The sequence below is a fragment of the Pithys albifrons genome, chromosome 2 (assembly GCF_047495875.1).
Source record: "Pithys albifrons albifrons isolate INPA30051 chromosome 2, PitAlb_v1, whole genome shotgun sequence".
In the NCBI taxonomy this organism is placed as follows: domain Eukaryota; kingdom Metazoa; phylum Chordata; class Aves; order Passeriformes; family Thamnophilidae; genus Pithys; species Pithys albifrons.
This window is the reverse complement of record NC_092459.1, coordinates 43,976,126-43,993,891: the sequence shown is the minus strand read 5'-3', so window position 1 is coordinate 43,993,891 and position 17,766 is coordinate 43,976,126. Positions and strand designations below refer to the sequence as shown.

At 41.1% G+C, this 17,766-nt stretch overlaps 1 protein-coding gene across 4 annotated transcripts in view; it reads right to left on the bottom strand.

The window, feature by feature from the left end:
* Window positions 1–17,766, bottom strand: part of CRYBG1 (crystallin beta-gamma domain containing 1) — a 97,063-nt gene that overhangs the window by 27,182 nt on the left and 52,115 nt on the right. For 3 of the 4 annotated variants that reach the window (XM_071548840.1, XM_071548838.1, XM_071548839.1), the window contains 7 exons: window positions 13,954–15,443; window positions 8,317–9,778; window positions 8,062–8,238; window positions 5,517–5,564; window positions 5,291–5,409; window positions 3,776–3,938; window positions 2,301–2,440 (listed from right to left, as the gene is read on the bottom strand). In XM_071548840.1, the coding sequence (XP_071404941.1) occupies window positions 2,301–2,440; window positions 3,776–3,938; window positions 5,291–5,409; window positions 5,517–5,564; window positions 8,062–8,238; window positions 8,317–9,778; window positions 13,954–15,443 (3,599 nt within the window). Of the gene's footprint in view, window positions 1–2,300; window positions 2,441–3,775; window positions 3,939–5,290; window positions 5,410–5,516; window positions 5,565–8,061; window positions 8,239–8,316; window positions 9,779–13,953; window positions 15,444–16,671; window positions 16,780–17,766 lie in introns of those variants that run through there. The other variant, XM_071548841.1, reaches the window with a different exon arrangement.

Below are 17,766 nucleotides of genomic sequence, written 5' to 3'. Positions count from 1 at the left end.
CAAGTGCTGGTTTCTGATCTTTGCTCACAACAAACTCCTGTAGTGCTACAGGCTGAGGAAAGCGTGACTGGAAAAGGACCTGGGGGTGCTGGTCCACAGCAGCTGAACCTGAGCCAGCAGTGTGCCCAGATGGCCAAGAAAGAATTGGTGAAGGGTCTGGCACACAAATCATGATGAGCAGCTGAGAGGGCTGGGACTGTTTAGACTGGAGAAATGGAGACTCTGGAGTGACATTTTCTCTCTCTAAAACGACCTGAAAGGAGGTTGTAGCCAAGTAGGGGTTGGTCTCTTCTCACATGTAACAAGTAAATGGACAAGAGGAAAGGGCCACAAGTTGCACCACGGGAGGCTTAGACTGGATACTAGAAAAAAATTATTCACTGAAAGGATTGTCAGTTGTTGGAACAGGCTGCCCAGAGGAGAGGTGTAATCACCATCCCTGGACCTATTTAAAAGATGTGTAGTACGGCATTTGGGGACGTGGTTTAGTGGTGGACTTGGCAATGCTGGGTTAATGGTTGGAATGGATTGTCTTGAAAGGTCTTTTCCAACCTAAATGATTCTATGATTCTAACTTCACTCCAAGAATTGAAACTTATGGAAGACCAAGGAAGAGTACAGGCAGAAGATAAAGGTGCATTGACTCATGTTTTGTTGGCAGCTTTTAACAAACAGCAATTAAGCATGAACACTGGGAAACTTTTAAGAAGATACAACCACACCCACATGACAAGGTGACTCAGAACCAGAGCCTCTCTCACAGCCAGTACAGTGAACACTGCCATGCCTGTAAACTAAAGGCAAAAAAATCCCCCAAAATCCCAAAGCCTGCAACATGCAAAAAAGCAGCAGCAATCTACTGAATTTCTCATGCAAGTGATTTCTTTCTACACTGGACTAATGAACAGATATCCGAGAAAGACAGTTGAAAAATAATCTGCTTGGCTTTCTGGTGCAAATAGTCTGCTTTCCCTCAAAGGATACAAACACAACAGCAAGATATTAAGACTGTAAAGGTTTGCATGGATTTAGTACAAAAAATGCAAAAGAAAGACAAGTCAGACAGGTGCACAGGCTCTGCCTCCTTTTAAAAAAATTTTAATTTTACTACTCACAGATAGCTTTTAAATGAGAGACAGGAATAGAGTGGAGAAGTGGATGAAGGGAATTAATAATCAACCTTCAAATAACACATCTGATTTCACTACTCTTGAGAGACATGCAGTTTGGGATAAGCTTGCAGTTCACCAAAATAACTTCCTGTCAAAGAACCAACTACTTGGACATCTTAAAATTTGCCTAGATACCGAAATGCTTCATTTTTTTCCCAGAAATCAAGGTGTAAGTTTTTAATCAAATAAAATACCCTTTGCCTAACAACTAAAATGTTCCATATATCATGTGACATATTTGAATACATCTTTGCAAGGGTATGTAACACTTGATTTGGGCTGGGCAGTCTTTCGTAATTAGACCATTTGCAGCAAGGCAAGTGCTATCAGTGCCCAAACACAACATGGCTAACAGGTAACAACCAACTGTTCGGCAGGACCCAACATCACAAAAACGGTTCCCATGTTGCCAGTCTCACTTTTTCTGAAAGCAGCCTCCTGTGTACCACCAGTACCACTTTGAGGCGTATCTTTCATAATAACTTACAAGTTTGTATATTAAATCATCATTAGTACAGCATCTGGATTGTTCCTTAGAGGTCTCCTTTCTCATAAAAGCTTGCCTGGTTCATGACATTACTCTCCTAATTCATATGGCAAGATATTTTTAGGTGGCATAATACATGTCCTAAACATCACCAAAAAAACCACGAATCAAAATGCACTGTGAAATACAGTAACGTCATGTGTGGACTCTGCAAAGTATTAAGTCTTATTTTCTTAACATAAGGACTTAAATTTTTTTCTTCTTTTAGTATACTGATTTCAAGTTTAGAAGAAAGTAGGAAATGTGATCTTATCATAACAGTTCATCCCCTATCCTCACTCATGGTAAGTTTGCCTGAAAGAGAAAAAGCAACTCATTCCTTTGCTACAAATACACAGAGGTTATTTGGTATTTACTACATGCAAACAGAAGAAAAATTAGCTCTAACAAAACATTCTATGAAGTCAGCCTCTCCAAGAGCGAAGCATTACAATGATGCTCTAATGCTACTGTCAACAAATACCACCAAAACATAGGACTAGAATAAATATAGCCTGCTCACATGTCTGACAGGTGTAACCAATGGTTTAAAACAAATTCCTTTCATAGCACTACACATTCATACAGAACTACGTACTTACACTCCCCAATGCACTTTAATAGAACAAGTCTTCTGAGTGGTGCCAAACACCCCTGTTTCTTCAGTGTCATCAAAAAAGGAAGTCACAATTCCTAACCCTTCAGGCTCTGTATACAAATCAATGCGGCAAACCCTGTAATCCTGAAAAATGAAGATTGCCATAATCACTTCATCTGTGCTGCGAGTTCTGTAATTACTGTGGACAACTAAATCAGTTTTGAAATACCTGTTTATTTTAAATTGTTTTCCCCCTTGCCAATTACTACTGCTATTAGATGCCTATAACATAAGTATAGCTAAGCCAGTTTGCCTGTCTCTGTTTGGACCAAGACAGTCAGTCAATCTCTAATCAGCATTTACATTGTTTCCTTTCTGCCATCTAGGCAGGAATGCGTCTTCTTTCATCAGTTACCATCTCCCCTAGCAAATTAAATCCTAAGGTAACACCAAGCAAGCCACCCTTGAAGAGAACTGCAATTTAAACAAGAACTGTAGTTACAAGCAATATATATCCCTCCCTTTTTCCTTTCCTAGTCAAATAACTTTATAGCTCACGCTTGTTTTGGCAACCTGCATAGGTAACTGCTTAATGGTAGGTTAAAAGTGCACACAGAAATGTGTTCCACCACATGTGAAACTCATGTGTAAGTTTGCGCATACAGGGCTATTTTTTGAGCATCAACTTCAGTGTTTGACACTGAAGTTTGCAGGAGTGTAGATTTGGTCCATATTGAAAAAGAAAAAAAAAGGAAAAAAGGGGGAAAAAGGGGGAAAAAGGGGGAAAAAAGGGGGAAAAAAGGGGGAAAAAAGGGGGAAAAAAGGGGGAAAAAAGGGGGGAAAAAGGGGGGAAAAAGGGGGGAAAAAGGGGGGAAAAAGGGGGGAAAAAGGGGGGAAAAAGGGGGGAAAAAGGGGGGAAAAAGGGGGGAAAAAGGGGGGAAAAAGGGGGGAAAAAGGGGGGAAAAAGGGGGAAAAAAGGGGGAAAAAAGGGGGAAAAAAGGGGGAAAAAAGGGGGAAAAAAGGGGGAAAAAAGGGGGAAAAAAGGGGGAAAAAGGAAAAGAGAAAAAAAGGAAAAAACGAAAAAAGAAAAAAAGGAAAAAAGAAAAAAATGGAAAAAAAAGGAAATAAAAAGTCACATACAGATACAGATTTATTGATAGTTTTCTGTCATGCTTTTCTTTTGTAGCCTGACCAGGCTACAAAAGCATATGCTGCATTTGGCATTTTGGCAGCTATTCTAATAAAAACCCCTAAGTTTTGTTCCTGCCCTATCTTTCTAGTGCATGTTTCTATAATTCTCACTGTGCAAAAGTCCCCCCACGCATTTTGTGATTAAACAAAAGAGATTCAACATGGAAAATTGTTTCATGCATTTGAAAGTCATGTTACATTCATGTCCTAAGACATCAATCACACTTTGTATAAGACATCACTACAGATTAAGATCCATAGAAAATTTTCTTTACTTCTATTACTTGCCTTAACAACATGTCTTATTGAACCAATCACTGCAGGCTTTATAGGTTTGCAGTCATTTTGCTCTTCAGAACTACCTGCACCCCAAATATCTGGGAGTTCCACCTCTCCTTCTTCCAGTGGAATAGAGGGGCCTTCAAAATTTGGTTTCTCATAGAGTATCCAGCTGAAAATGAAAAATTCTCATTTTTAATGGTGCTTTATCAGGTGTGATTTGCAAAAATCATGCTGCGATTTAACAAATCCCTTCATAAGAATTACTATTTCCAGTCCCTTCACGCTTTCCCTAATACAGATTATTTGCCCAACACTGCTCATGCAAGTAACTTCCAGTCTCTAATAATTTTAAAAGCAATGATAAAACCAAAGATGTCTACTGCTGAATTGTAATTTCATCAAAAAATCCTCCACCCCTTTATTAATTGATGATTTGGGGCAGCAAAGACTACTGTCTATGAATACTGGACTTCCATATGAGATACTAATCAGAACCAATTCATAGGTCAGAAAACACTGACACTGAAAAATGCTGCATTATGTATAAACAGAGAAGCTACTTGAATCCTGTGAACAACAGCCTGCAGGTCCATAGGGGCTGGAGTAGATGTGCCAAAGGATAACGCCGCCCAAGTACACTTTCAAGTACACAAGTACCATTTCATTTTTAACAGCAGGTTGGAAGATATAAGTAGATAAAATCCTTATCCATGTGCAAATACAAATCCCTCCCTTATGTTCTCAACTGAAGGCAGAAAAAACCCCCAAACCCAGTGCCTTCAGTCTGTGCTGGAAAATACAACCTGGTCTACGCAGATCAAAAGGTTTTCATTCCAGTTTTCTGAAGCAAAACAGCAATCAGCATGCTTGCCAGTACCTCCTATTGCACCTAGCACTTGTTTCTGCAACTTACTATCAGATTATTATTTTTGAGAAGCTGCCATTTGACTGCATTACAGCCTGGCCACAACATAACTTGCCAGGCTAGCCACACTACTAATGGCTGTTCTGCTGATACTATAAAGAAAACAGAAGATGAACTTGTTTTGAATTACTCTTAGGCAACATAACTTTCAGAGCAAAATACCTCTGGATTTGTCAGAGAAACAGTCAATTACCTCTACAGCACCATCTTATTCCTTTGGACATGAAATTAATCGTGTTAGACCTGGCTCTAAGCTTACCTGCTACCCTTTTAGCCCAATCCAAATACTGTGCAAGAATCCCTAAAGGGCAGAGGAGTCAAAGGGCAGCATAGCTGGACAGAAGATGTTATTTTATCCCATACCTATGCCTGGTGAAGTCTTGCACCCCTCCAGATGGTAACACTCAATTAGTCAGCAAAATAGGTTTCCTAGTCCAGAACTTCCTATTGCAGAGGTAAAATGCTGTATTTCTTGCTCACAGGTGTCCATGCTACATTGCCTTTACAAGGCAGACTTAATGTGAATTACATGCCAGTTCTATTTCAAAAACTTTTTTAGAGAGACGAATTATAAGGAGTAAAAATTCATCTCTTACCATCCTCTGATGACTTTAATGAAAATTGTTGGTGACAGAACCCAAGAACTGCAATCCATAACATCATGGAAAACTTCAATACCAGTTTTTTGACAGTCTGAGTCACAGTATATCACCAGCTGCATTTAAAAACAAAACAGAAAAACACACACCAGCAACATATAGTTCTATCTTTCTATGCTTTAAATACAGAAATGAACAGTACAAATATTAAAATTGATCTTACCTTGCCAGGTCTGGGATTGATTTTACTTTGTCCATTTCTTGAAAGTGTCTAATAGACAGTGGGGAGAGAAAAATCACAAAAAACCCACACAAAACCAGAAAGACATTCAATAAAGATGATTAGCTATAAAAAATAGGGCTGGAAGAACAAAATAAAAACTAGTCTGAATAGTAAAAAGCTGGTAAGATTTCAACTATACCTACTTACTACTTCAATCTTCTTCTTCTTGAAGAACAGCATCTTGCCACAAATGTATAAATTTACACACTTTTTTTTAACATTGAATTATCTCACTGAAGTCAACTGATCTCAGATTTTAAATGCTTTAAAATCCTTCTGATCAGCTTCCTATATACTCCAGTAGTTTCGTACACTGAGACTACTAGCATTGATAAAGTGCATGCTCTACAATGATAAAGATATTAATAAAATTTTAAATGTTTAAAAATGTCAAACCATAAAGCATGAAGTAATTCTGAAGGAATATATGAGAAGACTGAGGAGGCATGATGGCATATACGTGCATGAGCAACCCAGCACAATCAATTTCATGTCTAATACCTTGTACCAATGTAAGTTTCCTCAAAAATCGTAAGGCTGTGCAACAAGTGATAAACCAAGAAAATATTCAGAACAAATAAAACACATTGAGGTATACAAAATATAAAATAATGCTGAAATCAGCAGGAAATTACATGACACAGAATATATGGGAAAGTTGTGGTTGCATCACGTCATCCTAAAACAAATAAAGCAAGCATTGCAATTGCGCATTTCATTTCCTAGCAAAGACAAAAGTGCTTGTTCTGGGATAGGGGCCCACTCTTCTAGGAACTATTCATACAGACAAAAAAAACCAAAACAGATCCTGCTCCTAAATAGGTTGCAGCCCAAGATAACCAGCAACATGTGCAAGGAATTAATGAGACCATGTTAGTTAGCACACTGACCAAGCAGTGGTCTCAGGACAGAGTTCTTCATCACCATCACATTTTTGTAGGCTTCATCCAGACACGTTGAAGCATGACTGGTTTTTTAGCCTGTGCTTCAATTCCTGTTAAAACTTGCTCTGTGTTTTAAGTCATTGTTTTGGGCTGCCCTTACTCTTTCCTTCACATTACCCACTAGTCATTGCATCATCATTTTCTTAGTCAGTGGAAGATGCACAGTAGGTACACATCATATAAACATTTGTGGTTCCTGTCTAACTTGAGCAAGACATTTCAGTCAGCAACAGTGCCACAGAACTCCAGAAACCCTTTGGAGACTAAAAGAATTCTCTCAAGTGCACTTAGGTGCATACTCACTGCATTGCCACATCAGGCCTCCATACTCCACTGCAAAATTGAAACCCACTCAAGAACAACATTCTAAATAGCAAAAACCCAAACCAAAACAATACTAGTCATTTAGCTTTAAATTAAATTTTTTAAATCCAAGCAGGACCATCAAAGTAAAAAAGCCTGTTTAACTGGCAGCATAAGTCTACACCACTGCAAATAACCCCCCCCACCCTAATTTTCATCCCCACACTAATTAAAAAATGTTCCATGAGAGGAAAATATACATTCTCAAAGTCAAAAGGTTTCATGGATCATTTCTTCCTGCAAGGTGAAGACAAAGAAAGGAACTATTTCTACTACCTCACTCCTTTAAGTAGAACCAATACAGCACACAACCTTTGAAAAGTATCACTCAAACTTGTGCTGCTTCAATTCCACAGGTCCCATTCATGTGGCTATTAAACTTCAGAGAACATATTTCCTCTCATGGTTCTTAGATCTGAGTATAGTTTTCCTCTTGGGTGGCAATAAGAGCTCACGTGAACAGGAATAGCAGATACTACAGGACTTTAGTTCAAAATTTGTAAAACAGAAAATAGAAACATATTTCACGCTAAAGTTGGTTTGAAGGGAAAACATAGGTCTGCCTTCAGTCATGAGGAATAAATGCTTGTAATCAGATCAAGACACAGAGCTCCACCATAGCAGCAGTTTCAATAATCACTACTATCCAGTTGTTAAAGTGTTCTTAAAGAATATTCTTCCATCAAATGCATGAGAATACCAGGACCAACAACAGAGAGGAAAAATAAAAAAAGTTTGCTCTGTTGCTTATTTAACAGTGCAATGGCTGAATGTCTTCCTGGAATAGGAGAGAGATTACTGTCAACAGAAGTTTTCTGAAGTTCACAGAAAGCATTCTACTAATTTACAATAAAAAAAATACAGCTAGCATGAGATCAGTTTTAATGTAATACAAAATCAAGTATGAAGACATATTCAGACATACACTTTCTATTCATATTTGCAAAAAGTCTCAAAACATGGGCACCATGAAGAACCTTAATCATGTTAATAGGTGCCATCTCATTTTCATGCTTAGCCCAACAGAGGAAACTGGTACCATATCTAAGTTCATGTCTATGTATTTGTAATCTATGTATATCTCTAAGAGGGAAACAAAACAATGTGTGTATACAGCCTACAGAAAATATAAAGGCTGAGTAACTTTGCAGGCAGATTTTAAACAGCACAATACTTACATCCACATCTAATAAACCAGGTGGGACATTTGATTCATATCTGCTTGGCCCTAGCCAGCTGGAAAAACTTTTCTCAGGGTTGCCATAGCCGGGCATTTGTAAGCTTAGTTCTTTTTTTGCACTATCTGCTTGCATGTACTTCTCCACAAAACTTGGAAACTTTATATCTGGAAGAGACTGAATTGCAAAATCGAAATTAACAGTCATTCAGCAGGCAGAGAAACATTGTTTCACTTCTGGAATTATCTTTATTACCTCAGATTTTTGAGGCATGCTGAATGGCCCAGAAGCATCCAGTTGTAAGGGAGGCATTCCTGAGGAGTCCGTTGCAAAAGCTGTTGTGGTATTATTTACTGAGGTGACAGAAGGATTAAAAAACTTTTCTTTAGGTGTAGAAGACAGCAAGCTTGAGAAGAGGGAACTTTTTTCAAGCCGTGATCTCTTAATTTCACCATCTGTACCATCAATGTTGTCTTTTCCATTTATTTCATGAGTAAATACAGGTTCCTCTCTACATGACTGCAGAGCTTTGAATATGATACTTTGCTCCGTTGATGCACGCTTGGGCCTGACTCTGGCTATCGTTTCCAGGCTTTGCATTTTAAGTTGTTGAGCTGGTAACAGATCCTGTGTTTTTTCCCTCCTCAGCCCCAAACCAAAAGTAAATACACTAGGATCAAATACTTTCTCCAAGTTGTCTTCATGAATGGGAGGCATTGCGAAGTAGGGTGCTGGGGACTTGGGAAGCTTTGACCGCTTTTTTTTCTGGGGTAAACAAACTGAGCTTTCCAAGTTTTTTATTGTTTCAGCAAACTCCTTCATGTCAGATGGGGAATCAAAAATGCTATTGTCTTCAGCAGATCCATTACAGGCTTTGCCTGGGCTCTTTTGGGAACTGACATTGTGCTCTGATACCAATACACTTTCTTGATTGCTCTCATCATCCTGCAGTGCTGCAAAGGTCAAATCTCCTGGCTTTGCCTTTCTATCTCCATTTTCCATCTTCTTATATTTTGATCTTGATGCCTGATGAGATGATAGAGGATATTTATCATTATTGCAAGGTGATAAAACCTCTGTGTTAAGCAGCATCTTTTCTTCATTTCTGTGGAATTCTGAGCTTGTGTAATTTCTTTGGTAGAAAGAATCTTGAGCATTTTCACTTTTAATGGGTGAGTGCAAAGCTAGTTTAAAAGGTGAACTTTCTTTTTTTGCTGTGGTTAATTCTGGTTCTGCTTGCTTCAGAGAGACACTACTAGCATCACTTTTGCTGCTTTGGTTAAAAAGGGATATTGCAGCTTTTACTTTAAGTTCTGTTGGCTTCCCAATGTCCTCATAAGAGGCAAAGCCTTCCTCGTTTTTACCTTTTAAGTCTGCAGTGCTTTCTTTCTCTGGTGTTCCATTCTCAAATAACTTCAGACGACTGCTTTGCTTATTTAACGTTTTATCAGGCAGTTCATTTTCTTTAGGTTGTTTTCCAAATTTCAGCTTTGCTCTGCCAACAAATGTGCTTGGTACAGTACTATTTTTTGAGGCAGGGATGTCAGTAAGCCTCTGGCTCTGGTTAGCACATTTATTTTCAAACAAGGAAATTTTGTTGGCAATGTTGCTGTTAGTTTTATTAACTGGTTTTTCAAGAGTATCCTGTTCATTTTCTAAACTATCTTGATTTGCAGGTGTTTTCAAATTCAGCTCTATGTTCTTCGGCTTGGCTGGACTACAGGAAGCAAAGTGATACAGAGTGACATATTTAGTTAATGTGGAACAGGCTTGTAACAATTTTCAAAACAATAAAATGTAGCCTTATAATACAATTTTCGGTAGACTTAGTTTAAACTTTGGTATATCAAAAGGAATCAACTAAAAAACAAGTAACTATACAAATGAAAAAAAAAATTAGACACTAAGTAAGAAGGATACATTTCAAACATGTACTTAGTTCTCTAACGTTCAGTAAAACAAAGAATACAGCAGCCTACAGCGTCTGCAATTGAGGCAGAGAACTTAACTACTTATGAGTGACAGACATTAAAATTTAGGCAGAATAAATTATACTCATGCAATTCCTTACTGAGTTTAGAAAACAAATCCCAATTCATTAAGGTGATAATAAGTTGGTTAATATTTACATATACCTCTTCAATGAATTCTGAAGACATCTGCCCAGATTCTTTGCAGCCTTTACACTTACATTGCAGAAGCAACCTTAAATTGACTGAAAGACACCTTCTGGCCTCATTAGTGCTGGGGAAAAAGGTTACTGCCCCCAGTCACTGCATCACCACCTTGGCTAAGCAAACACCACATGTGAGGACTCTTTCACTTCCTTCGGGTAAACTTAGCTAACAATTTAAATTGTGTAAACTAACCCTAGTAATTTTACAAGAACTGAATGCTGAAACACTTAGAAAACTTCTCCATCAGAGTGGACAGAGAAGCATATACAAGTACACAGGACACTCATGTACTATGACAGAAGGTGGATGACATGCAGCTGAGGGTTTCAAGCCTCCTTCTTCTGAATACCTACAACCAGGAAAAATGATTTGTTCATATCACTTCCTACTCCAGAAACAGTATGAAGAGCTGTGACGATGCAAGGCAGATGTCTTCACAACTTATCACTCAGATATAAGGAGCGTCAAGGAGCCCACCATCACTTCAAAGAGAGACCTGTTCTCCAAAAAGGAATCCAGAACACTCTCTGGTGGGAGGAGAGGCAGAAACTGCCCTACATGAAGACTGGAAAAACTGAGAGATAAAAGAAACTAGCTTGCAAAAATGATCTCTTAGGATGATTCTGGTATTTAAATGCTTTCTTCTTTTTTTTTTTAACCTACATGAATGATGTTCACTGAGCTCTCAGGCAGCTTTTTAGCCAAAGAAAGAAGCATAAGATTCAAGCGAGTTAACATGAACAAGCCAAATACTGAGATCACTCCTTTCTCCTTTTCCTCAAGTGACACATACTCCCTCTGTCCTCTTCTTCTACCTATTTTCAAGTGGTATCACCAACAGCCTAATTATCTTAATAAACTCATTCCCATACCACTCTTTAGTCAGTCCATCACTTGTGCTACTACATGGATTTATTTGAACTTAACAACATATATCTTTCCCATGAAATCTGTGTCTCCCTGTATGCCCTGACACAAGCAAGTTTAATGGTTAACAGTGATACTTATCAGCCACACCTAAAACCTATTTTAAATGAACAACTAACCCCTCAGAGGTATAGTTTTAAGCTCTGCAAATTTATGCAGAAACAACCACTTCAACACTTTGTATTTGATATTCTGCAGCATTTTTGCACAGCAGCAGCCAAACTGGTATGACCAAAAAGCAATAGAAAGCTCAGCCCTGGAGCTCCATCCAGTACAACTGGCTTCCTCTTACTAATATTTTCATTACACCTTTTTCCACATGAAGAAATACTGATTTTAAATACACTCAAAAGACACATCTTATTGCAAGAACTGAGTTTCTAAGCTTGTTTAAAAGAAGATGATGTTTGAGTAACCTTTAAGCCTTCCACCCTATATGGGGGAAAGCATTGAAAGATGGAAGACAGATTCACTTAACACTGCAAATAGTTTATAAGAAATAGCACAGTGTGGCTGATTCCTACTCCCCATTCCTAATCTGCAATGCTAGGGACAAGCAGGCACAAGAGAAATACCAATGTCCTTCTTTCTGGCTACACCTTGCAGCTAAACTGTGGAAGCAAGCAGTTAGACCTCTCCCAATAGAGTCATAAATGGAAGGTGAGTCACACATCAAGCATGTAACTGGTGCCAAAAAACACTGATGCCAAAACATCAGATTGAGGCAAGCAAAGAAAATGGCATGTGAAAACTGCAGAATAATTCAACAAGTGGACATAAATGTAAAGGCAACTACAAAACCATGTCTGAACATAAAATACGACAGTTGAAGCCAAATTTTCTGCTAAGCACATCCAAGTAACTACAGCCTGAGGTTTTATTTGTTGATTAAGATGTACCATCACCCTCAGTTTAGTTTCAAATCTGATACATTTCCTTTTCAAAAGCTAGAAGGAAAGTATCCTGTGACTCTCAAGTTATCCAGTGCACAGACCTAAAAGTAGAAAAGACAGAAAATGCTGTCATTACTTACAAGGAACCCACACTTCTGGAGGTGACTGAAGGAACTGACCTGTTTTAAAATTGTTTCTAAAAAATTTGATTCCCAGAATTGGCACAATGTCATTAGTAAGAGACATTATGCATTTTTAAGGGAAAACTACTTGGATTATTTTAAAAAATCTATCATATAAAAAAAGTTAAAGTTATCTGTTCTCTTGTTCAAAGCAATAACTAGAGAACAAAAACACACCTTCTTCTAGTAAGGGCACCATCTTTTCCTTTCCCATTTTACAGCATTTTAATCCACATTCAGGTTTATAGTTCACATGTTCTGATGAATGACTATACATTATAAGAGGTAATCTGAGCATATAACTCTGTTTGGCTGAAGAAACAGTGCGACACTGTGCAGTGACAGCTATCAGACGCATCGGGAACATTATAAGCAATATAGCAGTTCCCACCCAGGGCTAAAGTTCCTATAGCTGCAGATAAGGCCAAAACACTGTGTCACACACACATTGTATCACTGTCATTAGTGATGACAAAGATAAAAACATTAAAGCTACCTTTCCTGTAAAGGTACAACTTCAGAGTTTATTGATGATCTATACTGCCAGAGAGCAAAGCGTCGCCATGTACAAAAATGGCACGGTTCAACTTTTAGTACTAGGAGTTTTACATTTAGTTACAAATTAACAAATCAGATGTGGAGTATTACAAACTGTGAAAGGGAAATTGCTTCAAAAGCTTCTCAGATAGGGGAAGCATAATTGGAAACTGATGTGTGCCTTAAGTCATCATGTTGAACCTTCACATCCCTCTGACAGACATGAACACCCACTGTACCTCTGACGGGCCTATAGGATTCAATGTACTCTCACACCTGTAAATGAATGTACCAGAATGAGGAGTGCAACTGCACAGACTACATAGTCATGACAATCAAACAATGGAAACAAATAATGTAACAAAATAATTCCCTGTGGATGAGAATGGAACAGAATCCAGGACATCAATCACTAGGCTTATACTAGTGATTACAGTGAAATTTATAAACACATTCACTTCTTTATAATCTTAAGGAAAAGACTGATCACCTCAGTTTGACAAATGACAATTTCTTCAAGTCCAAAACCAAAACCTGCAAACTAATATATGCATAATTCTGCAAATACCTGATGTTATTCATATGCATAAAAATTTACAAAATTCATCGTGCATGCACTTTAAAAAGTACCCATACGTATTCAAATTTCTGGAGTGTAATTTATGCTATCATTTGAACAAATAAGTTCTACATTGCATCCTACATTTCCTCATAATAGCAGAATTTAGGCTGTTTCAAAGCACAATGTGAGCATATTCCTTATTCAAAGATTTTCACATACAAAATCTTCAATCACATTCTGAGTTGGTTACAGACAGCAAAATTACATTAAGGTCAATGACAGACAGGTTAATGTGAGTAACAACAATGATGACAGAGCAGATTTAACGTACATCGTTAGTCAATATAATGAAATTGACAAAAACATTCCCTATCCATCTAAAAAATTAAAAACGAACTATTTTTCTAATACATGTAAATTACAGTGCTTGTTAAGTGGTAGCTGTCATTATGGTTTTTGGTGGGGTTTTTTGGGTTTTTTTTTTAAAGACTGTTCTTAAGTGAAAACAACCTAAATAGGCAACAGATACATAGCTAGTTTTTCTACAGAATTCTAAACACAGATGCAAACAAAATTACAGCTATAGGGACAAGGTAAGCTAGTTTGCTACTTACAGGCTAATCTTTGTTGTGACTGTTCTGGAAGCATCCAAACTCTTCAACTTCGAGTTGTCTAAATCAGAATTTGTCTGTCTCTCAGCTGACAGACACAGGTCTCCACTTTTAATCCCATCAGTATGCAAGAAAGTTCTTCCATCCAAACCATTACCATGCTTTACAGCCTTGGTCTCATTTCTGCCTTCAGCACACACCAAGGCATTGTCTTCTGTCTTAGTGGTCAAAGAAACTTTGGAAGACTCCAAGGTGTCTTCCCCAAAAGCCACAGGTATAGCTCCCTTTTCCACCGAAGTTCTTTTTGTCACTGGGTTATTCTCTGGTGATGCTAAAGGTTGCCTTTTTGAAGAGTAATCTTTTACCTGACCCTTCAGACCAGTAGGGGAAATAGGTACAGCATCCGACTGATTCTTTTTATATGATCTTCTCCTTGCAGAGGTTGAACTGGAGACCTGCTGCTTGCCTTTGTCAGTTTCAGCTTTAGATGCCCCTTTGTGAGCAGATCCAACTTTTAGGTCCTGATTATTACTTGATGAAGAGGAATTCCTTTCAGGAGTCTGTTGAGGAGACCTCACTTTTCTTTCAGAGTTTATTATCTTGTCTGAAAATACCTCAGAAGAGTTATCATCCTCAAAACCAGATTCTTCTCTTGCAGTAGTCTCGGTCTGGTTTCTCTCTCCATTTGGAATGTCACCAGATGACTGAGACTTTCTCCTTTTTCCAGATCTTTTACTAGCAGACTTTTTATCCATTGTGTCAAAATCACTACTATTATCTTCTGATCTAATAGTCACAGGTTCATTAAGGAACTCGTCTTTTTTTCTTAGATAGATATCAACTGTTAACACTCTAGCAGAATATGTGTGTTCACTCGCTGCAGATTCCAACTCGTATGGCAAATCCTTTGGTTTTGCATGCCCAGGCTCCTCAGACACCCACGTGTTCACAAGCTGCTTGTGGCTTAAGATACTCTTTTCTAAGTCTTCACTAGACAAATTTCTCAAGCTCTTTATGAAATCTGGAGTTGTGGAATTATTTATATCTGTGACAGATTCTTTCTCCAGTCCCAAGGTTTCCACATTCAGGCTACTCTCACAGAAAGAGTTTTTAATAGTTTCACTGCTGCCGCTCCAATCTGCTGACCACTCACTGTCAGAAGAGACTCCCCTACTACTCCATTCTGAAATGGTATCGTGATACAGTGGTCTTACTTCCCCACTGAAATTATATTCCTGTGCCTCAGAAACACCACATACGTTTCTCACTTGGTGCTGTACTTGAGGAGCTTCATGTCCTTCCTTTATGTGCCTACAGTATATGGGCTGTGCTCTGTGAGGAGAAACTGACCTCCCTCCTCTATGATGTGAAGTGTGTTCTACTGAACTCTTGACGTTTTTCCTTTTCCCTGTACCAAACAAATTTCCAAGTCTTTCCAAAACTGGTTTCTTTTTATTCTCTTCTCTGGAAGAATCTGGAAGGTGTGAGGTGGACTACAAAAACAAACAAACAAACATTTGGTTAATGTCAGAATTGTTTCTGCAATACATTTGTTTGTATTAGCACCACCCTATAAATTAAAAGGACACAGTGAATGGAAACAAAACAGGTTGCTGAACAATACCAGCTCTCAAAAAAGAACAAAGAAAACAAAACTCTTGAAAAACAATTAAAATGTCAAGATCCTTCTGTATTTTTTTTTCCTAGATTTGCTTAGAAGTATGCTCATCTTGCCTTATGATAGCAGCATTATATGTCCCAAATCTCAAACTTTTGCACAATTAGTTAACGTCACCCAAAATAATACAGGAAAGCATCCTGGTGCCTACAAGACAGCATCTCTTTGATCAGTTTTGCATGGTCAAAATTTTCCTTACAAAAACAAGAGTGGGGAATTTAACTTTCCTCTCCATACTGGCTGAGTCAGTTTTGACACTTGTGCCGGGAGAGAATAGTTACAAAGGCGTAAGTTGTATTACAATTCATACATTTCTCATTAATGAAGTCAAATAAATACTTAGCTTGTGTTTTGGGCTAGAAACCCCAGAACTATGAAAGCCACTGCATCATTCAGTGAGCATTACTGGGTCAAACACTGCCCTGGATTACTCTTGGTGAAGTTTTGCCTTACAAACTTCTAATTAACATGGTAAACAGGAAACACGCAACAGCATCGCCGAGTACACATGCATATTTACATTTTAATGTATTCGCCCTTTTTACATGCCGGTACGATGAATACTTGTTTTGAGACGTCTATTTCAAACACCGCGAATATTTCTACTCTGGAGTACCAGAGCTCCCGAGGACAGCGCGGCCCCGCAGCAGCACCGAGGCTGCTTGGGCGCGTTTCAAACTTGTTTCTTGCTGAGACGCCAAGAACGGGAGTAGCCGCAGCGCAGAGCACGGACCGGCCAGCGCTGAAGCCCCCGCGCCCCTTTTCTTTCCCCGCAGCTGCGGCCGCGGAGAACCGGCCCGGTACCAGCTCACCAGAGGAGTCATGAGACCTGGCCCGCACCATATAACAGGAGGGTGAAGCCTTCCAAGGCTGCCGCCGTCCTTCCCCGACCCAGGACGGAAAAAGCGGGAGGAAGGTGTCGCGGCGCACTTTTACCCGCCCCTGGCCGCGACACATCCTCGCCCGGCTCCGCAGGTGCGGGTGCCTCGCCTCCCCTTCCCTCCTCGCCGAGCGAGGGGTCCCATCGCCGGCCCGACACTCACCGCCCGGCTCAGCTCGGCTCGGCCCCGGCGCAAAGATGCCCCTCGCGCCCCGCCGCTACCCGCGCGGCTGCCCCGACGCCGGCCGTCTGTGCGCTCCGCCCCGGCCCGCCCCTGCCGCCCTCCCCGAGCCGCCGCCCCGGCCGCGGGCAGTGGCTCTACCTGGCCGGGCCGCCTCCCTCTGCCGCGGAGGGAGGGGCGGCAGCGGCGCTGGAGCGGCCCCCAGCGACGGCTGCGGGGCAGCGGGAAGCGCGGGCGCCCCCGGCCACGGGCGCGGCCGCCGAGGGGGCGGCGGGCACGAGTGGGCGCCGCGCCCCGTACGTGCCCCAGCAGCTCGCGCTGCGGCTGCCGCCTTGTTATTGAGGGCAAAACGCCGCCCCGGGCAAAACCGACGCCCTTTGATGTTGAGGGAAAAGCACCGAGGGGTGGAGGCGGGTGGTTCGCGCCGCCGCCGCCCCGGCGGGCTACAGTGCAGGCTGCCCGGCGTAAGCCAGCGCCCGGGCCGGCAGACGGGCAGCGCTCGGGGAAGGGGCAGCGCAGCCCAAGAGCAGCACCGATCTGTCACCGCCTCGCTCGAAAGCTGCGGGCGCGGTGTCTCCGCGCCCCTCGCGACGGCTGCGGTGCAGGGGCGCGCCTGGGGCAGCGGCAATCCCGCCGCTCCGCGACCCCAGAGATGCCGAGCCGCGACAGCCGCCCAGGAGCAGGCGCGGCTCCCTCCAGGCCCGGGTGGTGCTGGGGCCAGCACCACCCGGCCACCAGGACACCTAGGTTCAAAACCCTGCAGGAGGATGAACCCGCATTTTCCACCTCGCCGCAGTGGGCGCGCCTGCTTGCCGTCTGTGCCCGCCTGCCCCCGGCACACCGCCCGCGGGCCGGGGCCACGGCTGAAGGGGGCCGGGGCGGCTCCCCACGCCTGCCCCCATCCCCGGCCGCGGCGGCGTGAGAATGACTCCGCGGCCAAATGGTGCCGGCGCTCTCCCCGGGCGCTCAATTAGTATTTAATGTTTAATGAATGCTCAACTAGTCCTCTTCTAATTAAGGCTTAATTACTTATATGAAGTGGAACAGCTTCAACAGGAAGGACCACGCAAGTCTCAC